Below are 22,048 nucleotides of genomic sequence, written 5' to 3'. Positions count from 1 at the left end.
TCGCCCCGACTCACGGCATTGGCTGTGGACGCTGGAGATTTTTGCGGGACTTTGCGGAATGCTTCCGATAAATTACTCCAAGATCAAGCGAGAACCTACATCAGAAGCTCACGGACACGACTACTCCGCCAGGGACCGGGGACAAACGACAGCGGATATGGTGAGAGAAGCCGGCTTTGCATCCTCTCACCGTTCGGGTGGCCGGCAGAGCTCTTTGGGGACTTCTACAGCGGCTGGGGATGTGGAGAAAGACATGCTGACGTATAGAGGCACTGTCCACGCTTCCATGAAGACCCCCAGGTATGATGGCAAGGCTGACTGGGAAGCTTTTCATGCACAATTTGAACTGTTGGCCAGGGCTGGTGGGTGGTCTGCTGAAGAGAAATCCCTGCAGCTAGCTATGTGCCTTACTGGCGATGCCCTGTCTAGCTTGCTGCTTTTGAACCCAGAGGGCAGGGGGGATTATGATGCTTTGGTCGGGGCTCTGAAGAGGCGGCTGCACAGTTCTTGCTCTGCTCTGAGCCTGCTGCGCTCCGAACTGTGCAGCTGCCGCCGCCGCCGACCAGGAGAATCCATTAGGGACCTAGCTAATGACATTGAGGGGCTGGACCCATATCCTCTACCGCGTATAGATGAGACCCTTGACACTGTGGCGGGATCCTCATGGTTCTCCTCCCTAGACCTACGCAGCGGGTACTGGCAGGTACCCCTCGCATCAGATGCCAGACCAAAGATTGCATTTATTACCAGCGGAGGCTTATGGCAATTTAAAGTTCTTCCTTTTGGCCTCTGCAATGCCCCTGCCACGTTTGAGAGACTCATGGATAAGGTGCTCACTGGAATTTCCCGCGGAGAATGTGTGGTGTACCTGGACGACATCTTGGTCCATGGTGCTTCTTTCCACGCTGCCCTTGGGGCCCTCAGACGGGTCCTGGAGAGGGTTTTGGCAGCAGGGCTAAAACTCAACCCAAAGAAATGGTGCTTAATGCGACGTGAGGTTGCATTCCTGGGCCACCGACTGGGGGCCGGGGGGGTCGGCACCATGGATGATAAGATCCAAGCTCTTAAGGACTGGCCCGCCCCAAAATCTGTGCAGTAGTTAAAGAGCTTCCTGGGCTTGGCGTCGTACTACAGACGGTTTGTAAGGGGTTTCTCCTGCATAGCCGCGCCACTGTTCCACCTGCTCCAAAAGGGTGTGACTGTCACAGTCTGGCTGGCAGACCGTGGGGAAGTGGGGAAGGAGGACCCAGGCGCGGAGCTCAAAGTTCAAGCAGTGCGTTTATTTACAAAGTGAAAAACAACGTAGCAATAAATCCCCGTGTTCTCCCAGACTCCCGTGTCGTGTCTCCCCGTGAATATTCCGTGTTTCTGTGCTCTCCGCTCCCGTGTCAGCACCCCCCGGTGCTCGCTGCTCCCGTGTCTTCCACGCTCCTCCTGCGGGAAACAAAAGACGCAGCCGTCAGGACACATACAACTTGCGGGCATACACACACTAACTCGGTAACAGGACGACTAACGTGGAGTCTCATGCAATGATCCCGCGTCGGTGGGAGCTCCAAGACTCTCCTAAGTAGCTCCCCCGACGAGCCCTGATCAGCGGCAGGTGTGTGGCTTCGGGTGTGGCCAGTCCTTCCACAGGGCCACACCCCTCAGGCCTGCAGGTGGCTGAGCTCCATCCTCCAAGCATACCCGCAGACGTACACACACACACACACACACACACACACACACACACACACACACATCCATCTACAAGCATGGAGAAGAGCAGCAGCAACACCAAAATACACATAATAATAATAATAATAATAATAATAATAATAATAATAATAATAAATAACTGCTCAGGGATCCTGGGTCGCCCATTCCCAAGACCCTGACAGTGACCTTCCAGTGGACAGCAGGCTGCCAGGTAGCTTTCACCTCACTGCAGGGAGCCCTAGTGGGGGCCCCAGTGCTCTCTCCGCCTGACCCCACTCTGCCCTTTGTCCTTGACACAGATGCCAGCAGTGTCGGATCTGGTGCAGTGCTAGCCCAGGTGACACCCGGCGGGGAGAAAGTGGTGGCATACCATAATCGGGCCTTCAACAAAGCTGAACGCCGCTATTGTGTCACAAGGCGGGAGCCACTCCCAGTGGTATGTGCCATATGCCACAAATCCGGAGCACGCCACGGCTTCCAGCGGAACTCCTCCTCCAGCTGGGCGATGGCTGCCTCCTGGCGCTCATACAGCTCACTGTCTGCTGGGTCCATGTAATGGTCGGATCGTTCTGTCACAATCTGCCGAGGCAAACTGTGTGGAGTGTGAAGAGTGGACTCAGGTGCAGACATTCTAAAACTCAAACTTAACTGATGATGAGCCATTTATTAAGGCAGACAGAATTGTACAAAATAAAAGGGCAAAAACAATGCAAACTAAGCAATAACCTAAACTGGGTAAGCTAGAAAGGAAACACGAACTATGAAAAACCCTGGCAAGCATAAAAACAAACAAAACTCTAAACGTGGAAATTAGGGGTGGGTTTTAATAATCGATTCATCGATTAAAATCAATTCTGGCTTGGATAACGTGATATCGATTCATTAAAATCCTGAATCGATTTTTTAATATAAATGCATTTTGCCCGAAATTCCAGAATCTCAGGTGAAACGTCACAAAATTTTGACAACCACCAAACAGCTAAAACAGTAAATGAGAGCAGGAACACGGTTTCTGCACAAAGACGTAGACACAAAGCGCCGACCAGCGGATCAGAATCAGTGAAATGTCGCCTTTCTCACCCGACGGCACGGACACGGTCGGGGCTGAAAGCCGACAGCTCGCTGATTAATTTTACATTAATTTTTACATATATATATATATATATATATATATATATATATATATATATATATATATATATATATATATATATATATATATATATACACACACATATACATATATACACATATACATATATATATATATAAATAAGACTTATTATGAAAACTGTTATTGATTATTCATCCATCTTTTTCCGCTTATCTAGGGCCGGGTCACCGGGGCAGCAGCCTAAGCAGAGAAGCCTGACCTCCCTCTCCCCAGCCACCTCCCCCAGGCCACCTGAGAGACTCTCCAACATGTCCTGGGTCTGCCCCGGGGCCTCTTCCTGGTGGGACATGCACGGAACACCTCACCAGGAGGCGCCCATCCTTGTCAGATGCCCGAACCACCTCAACTGGCTCCTTTCGATGTGGAGGAGCAGCAGCTCTACTCTGAGCCCCTCCCGGATGGCTGAACTTCTCACCCTGTCTCTAAGTGAGAGTCCAGCCACCCTTCAGAGGAAGCTCATTTCCTGTGCTTGTATCTGCGATCTCATTCTTTCGGTCTCTACCCACAGCTTAGGTGACCATAGGTGAGGGTAGGGATGTAGATCAACCGGCTAATTGAGAGTCTCACTTTTATACTCAGCTCCCTCTTCACCCTGATGGATCGGTACAGGGTCCACATGACTGCAGCCACAGCACAAATCTGTCTGTCGTTCTCCGGTCACTCATGAACAAGACCCCGAGATACTTAAACTCCTCCACTTGGGGCAGGAACTCGTCCCTGACCCAGAGTGGGCATTTTTTCCCCTTGATTATATCTTCAATAAAGTCTTTGATTCATTTCCTTTTATTCTTTACTTCTGTTTCATCTTTTGATTACAACACAAAGCAAAATGATCGTGATATGAGCTATTGTTCTAAACAGTTATTCATGGCTTTCATACTGATATTCTAGAAATCCAAATTTTTTCCACATCTGTGGCTTTCTCTTTTGGGATGTGCTATTCATTCGTGACAGCACGTTTGAACTATTTTTAAAAGTGTTTTGTAGCCAGTGTTTTTCAGTCAGTCTTTGATGGTATACCTAGATTTTTAACTCATTATTCTGGATAACCCTCATCCTCAGTGAGCAGGGGCAAACTTCAGCCTTAGGGAGGAGGTCTCCGTCCACAAACTAGTATTGAAGATTATCATTATATTTACAAATAAAAACTAAAGTTAATAACATACATAATATACCAAAGCCTCTAAAAAGACAAACTAATGCATTTGTACAGCTTTTTAAAAGAAACTGTTTCCATCCTCTTTGAATTTTCTTTAGAGCAGCAGTTCATTTGGCAAAAGGAGACAAAACAGATATTGTTCTTTTTATCTTCTACAGAAGACAAACAAATTACACAGACTTCTTACAGAATCAAAGACATTTACAGAATCAGCCATGATTTGGTTTGGATTTACAGAATCTGGAATTGAGTCATAATCACAGCCTCAGCTATTGTTGTACTATTAACAACTTTACCTGCAGTAGTATGGTGGAACTCAGGATCTAAAGTAAGACCCCATGAAAGGAACAGAGATTAGAGTATATATTTCAAGAGAGCTGCACAAACAGGGTTTTCAATATATAAACAACCAAAAGATGATTATGAATCATGAGTAGCTTGGACCTAATACTAAGATGGAATAACTTCAAAGTAAAGTTAAGTTGCCACTAGTAACTTTCCCCAACTAATAGAAATATGTCCCAGGAAGGTTTGTAGCTCAGCAAACATCCAGTAACACACCCAGAAGAGTCCTGCAGCAGACAGACTCAGAAACAAGATGAAAGCTATCGCAGCCTTGCTGCTAATGCTAAACTACCTGTCAGTCAGTCATGGTAAGTCCAGTTTTTCAAAATAAAACTACACTATCATTTACTATATTTGTTTAAACCAACCAAGAAGCAAATTATTTTTATCCTTAAAATAAATAAAGGTTCCATTCATATGACTGATGGTTTTCTCTTCACAGGCTGCACTTGCACGGAGGGTCCACAACAGTTTCCTGCTGTACAGATTGATGCTGGGCAGGGGAACGTTGTGATGACAGACAGCAACAATTATGCATACTTTCTGATTGGATCACAGTGGTACAAAATGGGCTCACTCACCCTGAAGCATGTCTCAGTGGGACCTGCAGGAATCTGGGGTGTTGCCCTCAACAACAGGGTCTACAAATACGTAGCTGGCAGCTTTGTTTTTGAGAATGGTGAGCTTTATCACAGACTTAAGACAGTAGAGTGTGCGCGGTAGCAGCTGTTTGAATGAATGATCTGTACCTCTGTGTCTTCAGGTGAGAGTTTACAGCAGGTGGATGCTGGAGGTGATGGTCAGGTGGTGGGAGTTACCTACCCCTCCACCATCCACTGTCTGAAAAGCACCATTGCCTCAGCCTACAGGGAACAGAGCACCCTGAGCTGGACAACCCTGCCTGGGCTTTTAATGTATTTCAGTTGCAGCACAAAATATGGATGCTGGGGAGTGAACTCGGGTCAAAACATCTACTTCACAGTAAATTATTTTTTATTTTAATGATCATTTGTGTTGTTATTTGTATGATCAAGACATCTCACCATATTTGCTTTTCATGACAGAGAGTAACACCGAGCACCTGTGGCATCAGTGGCTGGATACAAGTGGATGGTCTTGCAGTAATGGTTGAAATTGGGACTGATGGAAGCGTCTTTGTTGTAAATAGAGGAGGAGAAGTCTTCCAAAGGTAAACACTTAATCTAGTCTGAAAGCATTTTAACTAGCCCTGGCAGTATTTCTGTTCTTTCTTCTTTCTTTTTGCTTTGACTCTTTCAGTCTCTGTTTGAATCAGGTTATTGTGTTTTTGACTCCTCTGTTGTTATCCATGCAATGGATCAACCACTATTTTGCTCTTCAACCTTAGAATGACCTCTCCACAAATGAATAACAAATTGCTCACGAAGGCAATTTGTGCTTAAATCTTTCTAGAAGCGACTTTCATTGTAATGATCACTGAGCCATACAATGTTCATGTGTAGAATCACCAGTCAAATGCTACAAAAGAAAACTAGTAATGTTTACTTATAATCATCATAGTTTCTGTAACTCAGAAACTCAGTAACTAAGAATTTTCAGATTTCAGTTGTGGATTCTTTGAATGATCTGTCTCTCCTCTATAATACATTTAGGTGTTCACTTAAAAGAAATCATAGAAATCTCATTTTTCACATCTGTTAAACATATTTACCTCTTCCTGTCACGCCTGCTAAGGCAGACGGCGTGGAGAGAAGAGAATGCGGACCCAAATGCGGACAAATGAGGTGGATGTTAACAGAAAGCAAGCCTTTATTTAGGGCTGCAACAAATATTACAAAACAAATGGCAGAAAGGAAACTAACAAAACCTAAACTGGGAAAAGGTGAACATGAAACATTGAACTAGAAAACATGAAACCTGAAAATGTGGAGTGAAGAAGAGCAGAGGAAATGCAGACGACCCGACAAAGAACAAAGGAAAACACACAATAAATACAGAAGAGAGACACAGCTTAACCTAATCTGACACACGAGACAGGAAGGAAGCAAAAAAGAAAACTCTAACACAGGACATGAGACTACCAAAGTAAAACAGGAAATACACGAACATAGAAACCTAGATAACTAGATGTAACACAGAACATTAACAAAATCTAAAGACTGGAAATCACCAACAATACTAAGGAATAACCAAAGGAGCTAGAAATGCAACAGACTAGACCACGAGAAACCCCCAAATCACAGAACATGAAGTAATCAAAAACATTATATTTGGGTCACCAGACCGAGCAACCATGAGACTTACAACTCTTAACTCAGGATAGATAATATGGCGAGGAGCTGAGGCCAAACCCTCAATTGCACAAATAAAACAGATCCAATGATTTAAGTATCAATGTCTTCTCTCTACAGACAAGGCATCGACAGCAGCACTCCACAAGGCACGAGCTGGACCAAAATACCAATGCCCTCTCGCATCAACCATGTGAGCTATGATCGTGGCAATCTGTGGGTCGTGACTGACTATGGGACCATCCTGAAATGTTTTTGCTAGTGGTTGTAGTCTTTCCTCTTCTGTCGCATAAAACAATGTAAAAACTGATCAGCATTATGTCAACAATGAAAAATTCACGTGGGAAAATAATTGATTGTTTTATTGTGATTACATCTTAAGTGATTCAGCAACAACATGCATAACTACTAGAATGCTGTCAGATATTTACTTCTGTATCATTCACCTGCCATCCTTTCATAAACTCTTGATTCGCTGAGACTGTTTGGATTCAGTTTTTTATTTTTGCAAGTTTTATTCAGCACAGCTACTGGCTTTCCTGTCACTGTTTTGGCTCTTTGCTTTGTGATCATTGCACATAGTAGACAAGCTTACATGAGATTATGATGTTGTTATATATTCATCAGTTTAACAGGGTCCAGACCTCTGGTGTTCTTTTATTATAAATCCCACTATGGGAGATGCACAATGCAACAACACCTCCTCCTGTACAGCAGAGTAGCTGCACCCATTTTCCACCTCAGTTCAAACAGAAGTGCTTCACATTGACCCGTAAATGTCATAATTATGTCAAAGTCAAGAATTTGTTACTTTTGATGCTGAATTTATAGATGAACTAATGGTAATAGATGGTAGGCTAGTTTGAACCACAAGTCATTTACAGTTTGTTCATGTTCAAGCTTAACACTGAGGTTAATTATGGAGTTCCACAGGGTTCAGTGCTAGGACCAATTCTGTTTACATTATACATGCTTCCCTTAGGCAGCATCATTAGAAGACATAGCATACATTTTCACTGCTATGCTGATGACACCCAGCTCTATCTGTCCATGAAGCCAGATAACACACACCATTTAGTTAAACTGCAGGAATGTCTTAAAGACATAAAGACCTGGATGGCCTCTAACTTTCTGCTTCTTAATTCAGATCAAACTGAGGTTATTGTACTCGGCCCTGAAAATCTTAGAAATATGGTATCTAAGCAGATTCTTACTCTGGATGGCATTACCTTGGCCTCCAGTAACGCTGTGAGGAACCTTGGAGTCATTTTTGACCAGGACATGTCCTTCAAAGCACATATTAAACAAATATGTAAGACCGCTTTCTTCCATTTGTGCAACATCTCTAAAGTTAGAAATATCCTGTCTCAGAGTGATGCTGAAACACTAGTTCATGCATTTATTACTTCCAGGCTGGACAACTGTAATTCATTATTATCAGGAAGTCCTAAAAACTCACTGAAAAGCCTTCAGCTAATCCAAAATGCTGCAGCAAGAGTCCTGACAGGGACTAGAAAGAGAGAGCATATTTCTCCTGTTTTGGCTTCCTGTTAAATCCAGAATTCAAAATCCTGCTCCTCACATACAAGGTCTTAAATAATCAGGCCCCATCTTATCTTAATGACCTTGTAGTACCATATCACCCTATTAGAGGACTTCGCTCTCACACTGCAGGCTTACTTCAGATTCAAGAGCTTTATTGTCAGTACAGTAGTATACACAGTATGCAGTGTACCGAAATGCTGTTTCACCCTAAGCCCCCCATGGTGCATTTATAAATATATAAAGGATATATCTTCAAGAGATGTATAACTAGGAATTACAAATAAATAACATGCTATGTTTCGGTAAAAATGAGCTGTACTGTGCAGTACAGTCATGTGTTAGCAGGGTGAACAGCAGTGGACCAAGCACACAGCCCTGCGGCGATCCTGTGCTCAGTCTGACGACTTTGGAGGTTTTATTTCCTATGAAGACAGACTATGGCCTGTCAGTTAGGAAGTCCAAGATCCAAATGCAGTGGGAGGTGTTTATTCCTTGTGAGTCCAACTTCTTTACCAGCTCCTGGGGAATGACTGTGTTGAATGCTGAGCTGAAGTCAATAAACAGCATTCTGACATAAGTGTCCTTTTGTCGAGATGGGAGAGAGAAAGGTGAAGAGCAGATGAGATGGCATCATCTGTGGAGCGGTTTTGGTGATGAGCAAACTGTAGCGGGTCCAGATTCAGTGGAAGCTGAGTTTTCATGTGCCTCAATACCAGCCTCTCAAAGCACTTAATGATGATGGGCGTAAGTGCCACCGGCCGGTAGTCATTGAGGCAGGACACAGTGGACTTCTTTGGCACTGGGATGATTTGTCGTTTTGAGGCATGCAGGTACCACAGCTGGGCTCAGTGATGTGTTTAGCAGAGGTGGGACCAAGTCATTGTTTTGCAAGTCTCAAGTAAGTCTCAAGTCTTTATCCTCAAGTCTCAAGTCAAGTCTCAAGTAATGTCAGGCAAGTCAGAGTCGAGTCTCAAGTCACTGGTGTAAAAGTCCGAGTAAAGTCACAAGTCTGAAATTTTGAATTTCAAGTCCTTTCGAGTCTTTAAAAAAAAACAAAAAACGAAAAAAGCATGTTGCAGTTATGCTAAATGTAAATATTAGACCATGTAATTTTTAAATCTGTGTTTTTCTCAACACATGACAAAATAGTGAACTTAGAAAATATACACAAATTGTGAAATTGCACCTCTTTAAAATGCAGCTCAATTAAACCTAGCTCCAAGAATAATTTTCACCGACAGTTCTGAGATAAGCTGCATGTTATTCTTGGATGCGGTTGTAGGACCGGCTTTAAAATCACATGACAAAAATATCATACATATTAAAAAAAACTGCATCACCAACGTAGCCTGGACAACATTTGCTAGTTAGATGAAGTCAGCTATCTCATCGTAGCATATTTATAATCATACAGTTCTTGGAGTGAGTGCATACACTCATGAAGTTTAGTAACTTCAGGTCACTGCAACAAGCCCAGGTACAGTTTACCGACGGATGGGTGCAGGACCTTGAAATGCACCGTGTAGAAAGTAAAGACCATCGTACGTATCATAAGTTTACCAGTCTCACAAATTGTCGTCATAAATACACATTCCTTAACCGTTTATTAATAGGACCTTTGAGCTCAATGGTAATTCATTAGCAGTGGAAATAATTTCTGGTAGCATCACAGAAATGTAGCAGTGACAATAATACTGTATGCTGTAATCGTCCTGGGCAATTAGTGATACAAAGAACCTGTTTTATCCTGTGAATAAAAGTATATGTTTTTGTCAATGTACCATAATAACAGAAGCGAAACACAATATTGTGTCAGGACAATTCACTATTTATGCACAATAAACAAAGGAGCATAGCGCGACAATTTCTGTTCAGCGCCAGACTTGCTTGTAACCTATATCACCAATTGTGTTATGAAAATGACGTATTAACTACAACAGCAGACTGACCTTCATGTAAATGCTTGGAGCAGACTAACCTGTGAGCTGGAGTGTTCTGGGACGTTATATTTGATCTTTGAATGGCTGCAATCCAGGCCATCCATCGCGTCTTTGTTACTTCGGAAACATGGCTGAACAATTTCTCTTCAACGACGTAATCCGATAACAACCGATCTCTTTACCCGTCGGCTTCCCGTGGCTGTCATGCGACCGGCTATTGCAGTTAATAATACAACAGCTTCTTGCCATTTTTGTGTTTCTTTTTATCGCTGTGTGACTGATTTCAATTGAAAGCCTGCGTGCGCTGGTACCGCTTGCCATGACTTCCCAGAATCCGTTGCGGTTTTACCCCTGAATGACGTCACATTTTCAATCTCTATATAATATGCATGTTAAATTTTATATTTGGGGTGAAATATCAAGTCTTTTCAAGTAAACCGGTTCAAGTCCAATTCAAGTCCCAAGTCATTGGTGTAAAAGTCCAAGTCAAGTCACAAGTCTTAGAACATTTTTTCAAGTCAAGTCTAAAGTCATAAAATTAATGACTCGAGTCTGACTCGAGTCCAAGTCATGTGACTCGAGTCCACACCTCTGGTGTTTAGGATGTTCGTGAGGATGCCTGCGAGCTGGTCAGCACACTCCCGAAGCACCTGGCCAGGTATGTTGTCAGGTCCTGCAGCCCTTCGCAGGTTTACTCTGTGAAGTGTCATCCTGACATCTGCTGTGGACAGACAAAGTACTTGGTCATTGGGTGAGGGGGGCATCTTCCTTTCTGGCTCTTTGTTCTCTGTCTCAAAACGTGCAAGGAAGTCATTTAGTTGGTCTGGCAGAGAGGGATCACTGCTGCATGCTGGAGGTGTTGGCTTGTAGCCCGTGATTGTTTGGATGCCGTGCCACGTGCGCCGAGTGTCCTTTGTACTTGTGAAATGTGTGTTGATCTTATGTGCATACTGCCGCTTTGCGTCTTTGATGGCCCATGATAGATCTGCTCTGGCTGTAGTGTAAGCTTCTCTATTTTTGGCCTTACAGGCCTCGAATTTTATTCAAAATTTTCAACTCTGTGGTAAACCCCTGCCCCTTTATGCCTCTGCCATGCTCCCCGGGCCTTTGTGAAAAATTTTCAAGTTATTTTTTGGATAAAGTCGCATCTCTTAAATCTACCCTTCCTTTGGTGACCGACCGTATGCCCACCCCCGATTGTTCCACTACTTTTTGTCAATTTGAACCTGTTTCTCTCTCTACTCTGAAGCATCTAATTGAGAAACTCAATAATACTAATCTTGTACATGATGTTCTTCCATCCCGTATAGTCAAGGATTGTTTTAGTACAATTGGACCTTGTCTTCTGTCCATATTGAACTCCTCCTTGCTGTCCGGCTATGTACCATCAGCTCTTAAACATGCCATAATCCAACCTGTTCTTAAAAAAAGTAATCTCGATCAAAATGATTATGCCAATTATAGGCCGATTTCCAAACTTCCCTTTGTGGCTAAAATTCTTGAGAAGGTAGTTCTGCTTCAACTTCAGACCTACCTGGATGAGAATAACATTAATGATAAATATCAATCGGCCTTTAAACAACACCATAGCACTGAATCAGCACTGCTTCGAGTTTTTAACGACCTTTTACTAATGGCTGACAATGGACGCCCCTTTGTCCTAGTGCTATTGGATCTTTCATCGGCATTTGACATGGTTGACCATAACATACTATTGGCGAGACTAGAGCACACTGTAGGCATCAAGGGCACTGCCTTGGATTGGTTTAAATCTTACCTCTCCGATCGGCTCTCTTCGGTTCACTTGGCTACCTCCTCCTCCTCCGCTGTACCCGTTTGCTGTGGTGTTCCCCAGGGATCTGTGCTAGGCCCTACCCTGTTCTCACTGTATATGCTTCCTTTAAGTGTCATTTTCGAGAAATACCACATTGCCTTTCACTATTATGCCGATGACATCCAGATCTATTTTGAGCTGAATGATGATCTAGCTATGTCCGTGAGTAACTTTCGAGAGTGCATGTGTGAGGTCAAGCAATGGCTTCTGGCAAATTTTCTTATCCTTAACGATAAGAAAACTGAAATTATGATCTTTGGCAGTGACGCTCTTCGTGCCAAACTTCATGATGCTTTTGGTTTTCTCACTAGCTCTTTCCCTGACACTGTTAGGAATCTGGGTGTGCTACTTGACAGCTCATTTAAACTTGACAAACAAGTATCTGCTGTCGTCAGATCTAGTTTCTACCAACTTCGCCTTATTTCCAGGGCCAAACATTACATCCCGCACAATGACTTGGAAAAGCTTATCCATGCCTTTGTTACGTCACGACTAGATTACTGTAATTCACTTTATTATGGTCTCCACTCTACCCTTTTACATAGATTACAGACAGTCCAGAATGCCGCTGCACGCATTCTAACTAAAACTAGGAAGTTTGCTCACATCACTCCCGTCCTTGCCGATCTGCACTGGTTGCCTGTGAAATTTCGTATTCAATTTAAAATTCTGTTGTTTACTTTTAAAATTACCAATAACACAGGGCCAAGTTATCTTAAGGAACTCTTAAATTCATATCTTCCTACGAGGGCCTTAAGATCTTCCTCACAGTCATTGTTGGTTCAGCCCAGATCTCGCTTGAAGTCTAGAGGTGATCGAGCGTTCGCTCTAGCTGCACCTGAGCTGTGGAACAGTCTCCCGATTGGCATCCGGGCGTCTGATTCTATTCAATCTTTTAAATCACGGCTTAAAACATATCTGTTTGAACTTGCTTTTTCTACCAGTTAAATTCTCGCCTTGCTTCTAGTGAGTTGTTCTAATGTTCTAATGTGTCTGGTTGTTTTGCGTTGTCCTGTGCTGTCAATGTTTTCCATCACTGTGTTTGATGGTTCAGCTTTACAGCTTTACTCTGCTTTAGCTGTGTGCTATAGTTTATTCTTATTAGTGGTTTTTATCTGTGAACATAATCTCACACTTATATGACTCTGACGTTATAGTCTTAATTATTTTATTATTTTATTGTTGCGTTGCCTATGTCCTCTATCACTGTGTATGATGGTACAGTTCTTCTTTGCTACAGCTGTGTGCTATTGACTGTTCCTATTAGTGGTTTTTACCTGTGAACATAATTCCACACCTATATGATTCTGATGTTTTAGTGTAAATCATTTTATTGTTTTATTGTTCATGTAAAGCACTTTGGCATGCCCCTGGCTTTTAATGTGCTCTATAAATAAAGATTGTTGTTGTTGTTGTTGTAGAGTCTCTGACTTTCATCAGGTTGCGTAGCTTTGCAGAGAACAAGGGTTTATGGTTTGCATAGGTGATGACGGTCTTGGAGGCAGTGACATCCTCAATGCATTTGCTGATGTAGCTGGTCACTGAAGTTGTGTACTCCTCCAGGTCCACGGTGTCTGAGTATGTAGCAGCTTCTCTAAATATATCCCAGTCTGAGCATTCAAAGCAGTCTTGCAAAACAGGTATGGCCCCCTCTGGCCATGTTCTCACTTCTCTGAAGGCTGGTCTGATCCGTTTGTTGATGGGTCTCTAGACTGGAGTGGGAAGTATGGAGATGTGGTCTGATTGTCCGATGTGGGGGAGGGGTGAAGCCTGGTATGCATGCTGGATGTTTGTTAGTGGTGCAACGGATCAAAAATCTCACGGTTCGGATCGGATCACGGTTTTAAGTCAAGGATCGGATAAATTTTCAGATCAGCAAAAATAGAAAAAAAAAAAGACAAAAATTCGACTCGCCATTTACTTATTTAAGTATTTTTTGCCTATTAAAAACATTCAACTGAAGACTCATTCTACACACTTATATAAAAACAAATTAAGGTGCAATATGGACATTGTGGACCATGCTGGGCAGCCTCTGCATCCTCTGCACACGGCTATAAACAACCAGAGGAGTCTGTTCAGTGACAGGTTGCTTCTCCTAAAGTCAAGGACCAGCAGACTTAAAAAGTCCTTTGTCCCACACACCATTAAACTGTTTAACTCCTCGCTGGAGGGGAGAGGGAGGGGAAACGGGGACAAAGGAGGGGGGAACAAGTAAGCTGTAGTGCCTTTTCACTGTGCAATCGTTTTTGTTAATATCCAACGGTGTAATAGACTCACTTGAAATGTGCCGTTCCCTTGTATTCTTATTCCTATTTATTCTATTTATCCCTTTTGTATACTCTGTACTGTATATACATATATACATATACAGGGAGTGCAGAATTATTAGGCAAGTTGTATTTTTGAGGAATAATGTTATTATTGAACAACAACCATGTTCTCAATGAACCCAAAAAACTCATTAATATCAAAGCTGAATGTTTGTGGAAGTAGTTTTTAGTTTGTTTTTAGTTTTAGCTATTTTAGGGGGATATCTGTGTGTGCAGGTGACTATTACTGTGCATAATTATTAGGCAACTTAACAAAAAACAAATATATACCCATTTCAATGATTTATTTTTACCAGTGAAACCAATATAACATCTCCACATTCACAAATATACATTTCTGACATTCAAAAACAAAACAAAAACAAATCAGCGACCAATATAGCCACCTTTCTTTGCAAGGACACTCAAAAGCCTGCCATCCATGGATTCTGTCAGTGTTTTGATCTGTTCACCATCAACATTGCGTGCAGCAGCAACCACAGCCTCCCAGACACTGTTCAGAGAGGTGTACTGTTTTCCCTCCTTGTAAATCTCACATTTGATGATGGACCACAGGTTCTCAATGGGGTTCAGATCAGGTGAACAAGGTGGCCATGTCATTAGTTTTTCTTCTTTTATACCCTTTCTTGCCAGCCACGCTGTGGAGTACTTAGACGCGTGTGATGGAGCATTGTCCTGCATGAAAATCATGTTTTTCTTGAAGGATGCAGACTTCTTCCTGTACCACTGCTTGAAGAAGGTGTCTTCCAGAAACTGGCAGTAGGACTGGGAGTTGAGCTTGACTCCATCCTCAACCCGAAAAGGCCCCACAAGCTCATCTTTGATGATACCAGCCCAAACCAGTACTCCACCTCCACCTTGCTGGCGTCTGAGTCGGACTGGAGCTCTCTGCCCTTTACCAATCCAGCCACGGGCCCATCCATCTGGCCCATCAAGACTCACTCTCATTTCATCAGTCCATAAAACCTTAGAAAAACCAGTCTTGAGATATTTCTTGGCCCAGTCTTGACGTTTCAGCTTGTGTGTCTTGTTCAGTGGTGGTCGTCTTTCAGCCTTTCTTACCTTGGCCATGTCTCTGAGTATTGCACACCTTGTGCTTTTGGGCACTCCAGTGATGTTGCAGCTCTGAAATATGGCCAAACTGGTGGCAAGTGGCATCTTGGCAGCTGCACGCTTCACTTTTCTCAGTTCATGGGCAGTTATTTTGCGCCTTGGTTTTTCCACACGCTTCTTGCGACCCGGTTGACTATTTTGAATGAAACGCTTGATTGTTCGATGATCACGCTTCAGAAGCTTTGCAATTTGCAATTTTGAGACTGCTGCATCCCTCTGCAAGATATCTCACTATTTTTGACTTTTCTGAGCCTGTCAAGTCCTTCTTTTGACCCATATATATATATATATACACGTGTGTGTGTGTGTGTGTGTGTGTGTGTGTGTGTGTGTGTGTGTGTGTGTGTGTGTGTGTGTGTGTAGGACTGAAACTGAAGGAAATGAAGAAGTGAAAATGTTGTGAAAGCTAACAAAGCCCAAGAAATATCTGACTCAGGACATTGAGCAATGTGTTTGTGCCAGTTCTGCTTTTGTGCAGAGTATATTTTGTCCTTTTTTCTTCAGCGTTTTCATAAATTGATGTTCTGTAAGGATTTTGCTATGAATGCTAACAGCTATCTCGCTTGGAACGATGGCTGAACAAGGTTACTATCATATTTTGGTTTTGGTTATATGCCGAAGCTCCAAATGGAGCTACTTCCAGGTTGACGGACCTGCCTCCGGGGGAGCGCGGCTCCATCAAAATAAACTCAAACATAAATGATCAGGTCGCCCAGCAGGGCTGGTCAGACCATAACAATAACTAAGGGAGGATTCAGGGTCACCTGGTCCAGCCCTAACTATATGCTTTAGCAAAAAGGAAAGTTTTAAGCCTAATCTTGAAAGTAGAGATAGTGTCTGTCTCCTGAATCCAAACTGGAAGCTGGTTCCACAGAAGAGGGGCCTGAAAACTGAAGGCTCTGCCTCCCATTCTACTTTTAAATACTCTAGGAACAACAAGTAGGCCTGCAGAGCGAGAGCAAAGTGCTCTAATAGGGTGATATGGTACTACAAGGTCATTAAGATAAGATGGGGCCTGATTATTTAAAACCTTGTATGTGAGGAGCAGGATTTTGAATTCAATTCTGGATTTAACAGGGAGCCAATGAAGGGAAGCCAAAACAGGAGAAATATGCTCTCTCTTTCTAGTCCCTGTCAGGACTCTTGCTGCAGCATTTTGGATTAGCTGAAGGCTTTTCAGCGAGTTGTTTGGACATCCTGATAATAATGGATTACAGTCGTCCAGCCTGGAAGTAATAAATGCATGAACTAGTTTTTCAGCGTCACTCTGAGACAGGATATTTCTAACTTTAGAGATGTTACGCAAATGGAAGAAAGCAGTCTTATATATTTGTTTAAATATAACTTCGGCTCTTTGCAAGCATGCTAACACTAAGCTAGCAAAGAACCCAGTGTGACACTAAAGCTGAGTAAATGCTGACTCCAGCCAACTCAGCTAGACTCTAAACATCAACAGGTAATAAACTGATGAGCAGTCACACTTAGGGTTGCCAACCATCCCTTAAAAAACGGAATCGTCCCGTATTTAGAAACAAAAGTACACGTCCCGTATTGAGCTAAGGGACGCACTTTGTCCCGTAATACAGTGAGAATCAAAAGTAGTCTATAAATGTTTATGGAATTAACACTTTGTTTGAAAACATAATTCCCAGCCCCTCTCCTGCTTTGTGACCAATGAGCTGACAGCACACTTATGACAATTCGAGTATGACAATTCAGATTACCACTCATCTCATTGGTCGAGGAAAGGTCGCTTACAGAGAAAATACCGGAAGACAACAGATGACCACAACAAGAAGCATGGCCAACAGGGAAACAAACGCCGACACTGCGGTGCAAGTCTTGGACGACAGTACACCTAAAGCTGGGCAAACACTGTGCGATTTTTTTCAGTCACGCGATTCAGCTCCTGCTCAAACTGCACGATTGACTCGCAGGGGTTAGAAGTTGCAGGTCACGATGCAGGGTCTCACACTATACCGCCCGATGCTCTGATGCGACCTGAGTGCGCACACTGTGCCTCCATAAAATGAAGGTTATAACAGAAAATCTGTCGCTCCCTCTCTCTCTCTGTCTTTCACTCACACAGACACACCACCACCATCAACTTTGCTAAATTGCTAATGAAAAACATTGATCAGGCAGCTGTGATTGAGCAGCAAGTAAATCCAACTGTTTTCACGGTTGTTGTGGTCGTGATAATTTTGTGATGCCACATCGAAAAGACTCGGATGAGCTTTCCAAAGTTCTACAAGTTGTGCCTCCATCGCTTGTGTCCAGATCACACGCTGCACTGCCGTGCTGCTCCGTCTTTTTCACCGATGTTTACGTGTTTGCACATGAGCAGTGTGAGCGGCTGTGGTGACACCCTCACGAGCGATTGATGATCGGGAGCTGGTCGTGAGGTGTTAATCGCTTCTCGTTACCCCACGTATACTACACGATGCACGATGAAGGCCACAATCGGGCCGATCACCAAATCGGTCGCACGCCAAAAATGGCACAGTGTAAACCCAGCATTAGAGCAGCAATGTTTGTTGCTCAGAGAAAGAAAAGAAAAAAAGGCTGCAAAAGTACAGGGAGGAATGGGAAAAGGAAAACACCTGGCTGGGAAAGTGCACGATAACACCTTTAAAGCGCACTGCACTGTGTGCCGGCGCACTTTTTCCATAGGCATGCTTCTAGTGGTGGGCACAAGAAGAACATGAGGGGCGTGAAAGCTCGGGGAACCCGAACACCTGCAAAGCCAGGCTTCTACCTTTCTACCTATAAAACCCGAGAGCAGCCAAATGGCTGGTAGGCTTTTAGCTAAGCTTTAGCTTCAGCCAAGTGGAAGCTAAATTGGCTAGTCATTCATATGTATATTAGGTTGTTACCTGGGAATTCTGGAGGGAGGGGAGTGGGGGTGTGTGATTGAGGGCGTGGGGGAGCTGCTAAAAGCTGTGCACTTCCTTTTGTGTTTCATCTTGATGCATTCTCAATCATCCAGGGAAATAAATCTCCAAAAGTCACCAACTTGGAGTGTTTCAGTTTGCCATCTTAGGGAGAAATCAACACACATGGGTGTATGTCCTTTGTTGCTGAGATTTATTGATAAAAACAGTACAAAAAACCAACCATTTGTACACATATTTACAAATAATAATAAAAAGTGAGTGAGTACATTTCAACATTTTCAGCAATCACTCACAATCCTGGCACTGCCATGGTATCTGTAGTCTGCATTTACCACATGTGTATCTGTTGCAGTGAACACATCGCACAGTGGCATGATTGTTCTTGCATTTGTGTGTTTGTGTCCCAAACTTGTCAGGTTTACTTGCAATATACTGCAGGAAACAGCACCGAGTCTTTGATGGGAAAAGCTGTTCATCAACGGTGATATGTAAACCAGGGTTGTAGCACGTGATGCAGTTGGTGACAAATGATCCCCACACACTGGAAATTGCAGCGAACTTTGCTCGATCATTGCGGGTGGACTTGTCATCAAAGCGTAGGTGTTTCATGATGTCTTGGAAGCGGTTTCGTGCCATAGTTCCAATTATCTGTGGGTTTCCCAGGTTTGCTGACCAGCAGTCATTTAGAGATGGAACCCTGTTAACCCCCCGCAAGATGACAATTGCAATAAATGCCATTAGTTCAGGGAGGTCCATGAACCAATGAACATGCTCCGTTTGCTGTGCATGTTGAACAGTCCATTCTTGAATGCTATGAAGCATGTCAAGAGTGATGAAACACAGGAAGCTCTGAAGGCGACTCGAGATACTTCTCCTGGCCTTAGCCGTTGGCTCTCCATCTGCAGCATACGCTTCTATTGGGGTGAAAGGGAGACAGGTTCCCACCTGTTCTTCACGCCACACTGTGCCAGGTTTCGCTGTCTCAGTCCCCAAACAAGCTCTCTTTTTAGGTGCAGAAGCAGTCTCCTCATCTGCAGTGTGAACAAATTCAAATTGTGAGCAATGGGAAGGTCAAACAAAATCACAAATGCATGCATAGATACTAATTATAATTCCAGTATCTCCTCCTCTGTATCAGAATAATGTCTGAAATATCTTACTTACTAACTACATCCACTTACTTGTTTGAAATGAAATAGGAAATAACATGAAATGAAACTAACCGGAAGACTGATCAGACAGCTCTGAGTCCAAATCCGGCTGAACTTCTAGGTCTTCTCCATCCGAGTCACAAGGGTCGACTTCCCTCAGGATCATTTCCAAGGCCTGCTGAGTGGTGAGTCTTCTCTGCATTTTCTTTCCTTGGAGAGGAGGTCCGTACACCACAGAATTCTTCAGGGCAATGAAGGATTAGGCTAAGTGCAGTGAGATTGTATCATATATATAGGGCTTGGCTTCCTGATCAATGGTCCACTACCAAAAGGAAGCCAAGCCCTGTCACCCTTTACAACAAAACAAAATGTTGAAATGTACTCACTCACTTTTTATTATTATTTGTAAATATGTGTACAAATGGTTGGTTTTTTGTACTGTTTTTATCAATAAATCTCAGCAACAAAGGACATACACCCATGTGTGTTGATTTCTCCCTAAGATGGCAAACTGAAACACTCCAAGTTGGTGACTTTTGGAGATTTATTTCCCTGGATGATTGAGAATGCATCAAGATGAAACACAAAAGGAAGTGCACAGCTTTTAGCAGCTCCCCCACGCCCTCAATCACACACCCCCACTCCCCTCCCTCCAGAATTCCCAGGTAACAACCTAATATACATATGAATGACTAGCCAATTTAGCTTCCACTTGGCTGAAGCTAAAGCTTAGCTAAAAGCCTACCAGCCATTTGGCAGCTCTCCGGGTTTTATAAGTAGAAAAGCCAAATGGCTGCTCTCTACACATGAAGAACATGAGGGGCGTGAAAGCTCGGGGAACCCTTAACCAATTTCTTGTCCACCAGGCCACGGCAGAAGCAGATATGGTATGTAAACACTGGTTTGTTTTTTAAACCCTCTGGTTAAGGTTAATATGGGCATGTGCGGTGAATATCAGGGCTATGTGGCCAGAAGTGTGATAATATAATTTATTTTGTGTAATAAACAACTGCAAGGATAGATGATTACAACAAATAGATGACTAATACATAAAAGTAATACATAGATTAATAATGATGTTGAGTTATGATGCGTAATCATGGGAACAAGTGGGTTTACAAACAGGAGCAGCTGATTAGCATTAGAAAAGCTGAAATAATACCTCAACTGAAGCCAATTGTACTAAATGCACTGTATGTGCACTGTTACAAGAATGTTTTTCATTCTATTGCTTTCTATTAATTTATATAATTTTAAGTTAAGCAGGACAGAGTTCTTTTAAAGAAAGACTTACTTATATTCTCAAAAGTTAAGCATGACAGGCTTCTGTTTAAGAAAGAGACCTGTTTTACTGTGTTAATGTTGTCATTGTGAGCTAAAAATAAATGGCTAAATGATCATTTGTTTCCCATATGGTCATATCACAAAGAATATGCATCTGCTTAAATCAAATTCAAGTCAAATGGTTAAAAAAATAATTTCACACACCAAAAAAAAGAGCGACAAAATTCACCACACTGGGAAGGGTGAACTGGGTTGCCCGGCCCTGGCCACGAGGTGTCCCTTATTTATTTTTCAGGGAGTTGGCAACCCTAGTCACACTGCAGCTTTCATTTCTACCTGTTCAGGTGTGGACAAAGTCATCAGCATCCTTGTAACTACAACAAAAACTGCATTGTAGAATCAGATGCCATGGTTAAACAGTGAGGTGCATGCCCTGCTCAGACACACAATGATGCATTCAAGGCAGGCGATCAGCGGGCACCAGTGTTCCCTGTTGATGGGCATCAAAAGGGCCAAGGGTAAATACAAACAGTGCATCAAGGGGAATTTCAAGACCAACAACTCCACGGACATGCGGCCGGGCATCACAGGCTACGAGAACATCCCTCATCATCAGACTACTCAAACAGCACCCTAACTGAAACCCTGAACCTATTTTCTGTCTACTTTGATCAACACGACAGAGAGGCGCACACCTATCCTGTTTCTCTAGAGAGGTGTCCACCTCATCCAGGTGCAGCAAAATCTGTCAACCTGACAAAAGCCAGACGGAATTACAGGAAGGCTATTAAAGACGTGCAGAATGAATTATTATTGCACAGTTGCTTTAACGCTTATCATCACTAAATGCTTTGAGACTTATCCTGTCTTACATTAAGGTTGCTATTCCTGTAGACCTCAGTCTGCAACAGTTTACATATAGGGCAAACAGGTCAACAGAGGATGCCATAATCCTTCAATCAGCCCTCACACACTTTGACAACAGTAACACCGATGTGAGGATTCTGTCTGTGGGCTTTGGCTTAACTTTTATTAAAGTACAACCACAAAAACTGGTTTAGAAGCTAATCAACCTGGTCCTCAACCCCCTCCTCAATTCCTCCTTCTACATGACTCCTCTGCTATTCACACCAGTAACAGCACTGTCAACTCTGCAGATGACACCATTATTGTAGGAACTACAAAGAGGAGGTCTGGCATCTGTGGCAGTATGGCGGCATCAGCCTGGACCTAAATATAACCAAAACCAAAATATGCTAGTAACCTTGTTCAGCCATCTTTCCAAGCGAGATAGCTGTTAAC

At 43.1% G+C, this 22,048-nt stretch overlaps 1 protein-coding gene across 1 annotated transcript; it reads left to right on the top strand.

Annotated features, from left to right (window-relative positions):
• The first annotated feature begins 4,567 nt into the window (after positions 1–4,567).
• On the top strand, positions 4,568–7,130 carry LOC146554903 (fish-egg lectin-like). Its single transcript, XM_085252667.1, has 5 exons — positions 4,568–4,687; positions 4,822–5,058; positions 5,143–5,360; positions 5,444–5,568; positions 6,770–7,130. The coding sequence occupies exons 1-5, from the start codon at positions 4,633–4,635 to the stop codon at positions 6,909–6,911; spliced, it is 777 nt and encodes a 258-aa protein (XP_085108793.1). The 5' UTR covers positions 4,568–4,632; the 3' UTR covers positions 6,912–7,130.
• Positions 7,131–22,048: the final 14,918 nt, after the last annotated feature.

Source organism: Mchenga conophoros, linkage group LG17 (assembly GCF_057382185.1).
Source record: "Mchenga conophoros isolate Kocher_MC1m ecotype Shallow Benthic linkage group LG17, M_conophoros_male_GT1.1, whole genome shotgun sequence".
Taxonomy (NCBI): domain Eukaryota; kingdom Metazoa; phylum Chordata; class Actinopteri; order Cichliformes; family Cichlidae; genus Mchenga; species Mchenga conophoros.
This window is presented reverse-complemented; position numbering and strand designations above follow the sequence as displayed.

What these genes read in the sequence shown, in the direction of transcription:
- LOC146554903 (XM_085252667.1), top strand. Translation starts at nt 4,633, where the DNA reads ATGAAAGCTATCGCAGCCTTGCTGCTAATGCTAAACTACCTGTCAGTC. An exon ending in CAGCTTTGTTTTTGAGAATG is followed by an intron (nt 5,059 to 5,142) that starts GTGAGCTTTATC and finishes CTGTGTCTTCAG; the next exon opens with GTGAGAGTTTACAGCAGGTG. An exon ending in GTCAAAACATCTACTTCACA is followed by an intron (nt 5,361 to 5,443) that starts GTAAATTATTTT and finishes TTTTCATGACAG; the next exon opens with AGAGTAACACCGAGCACCTG.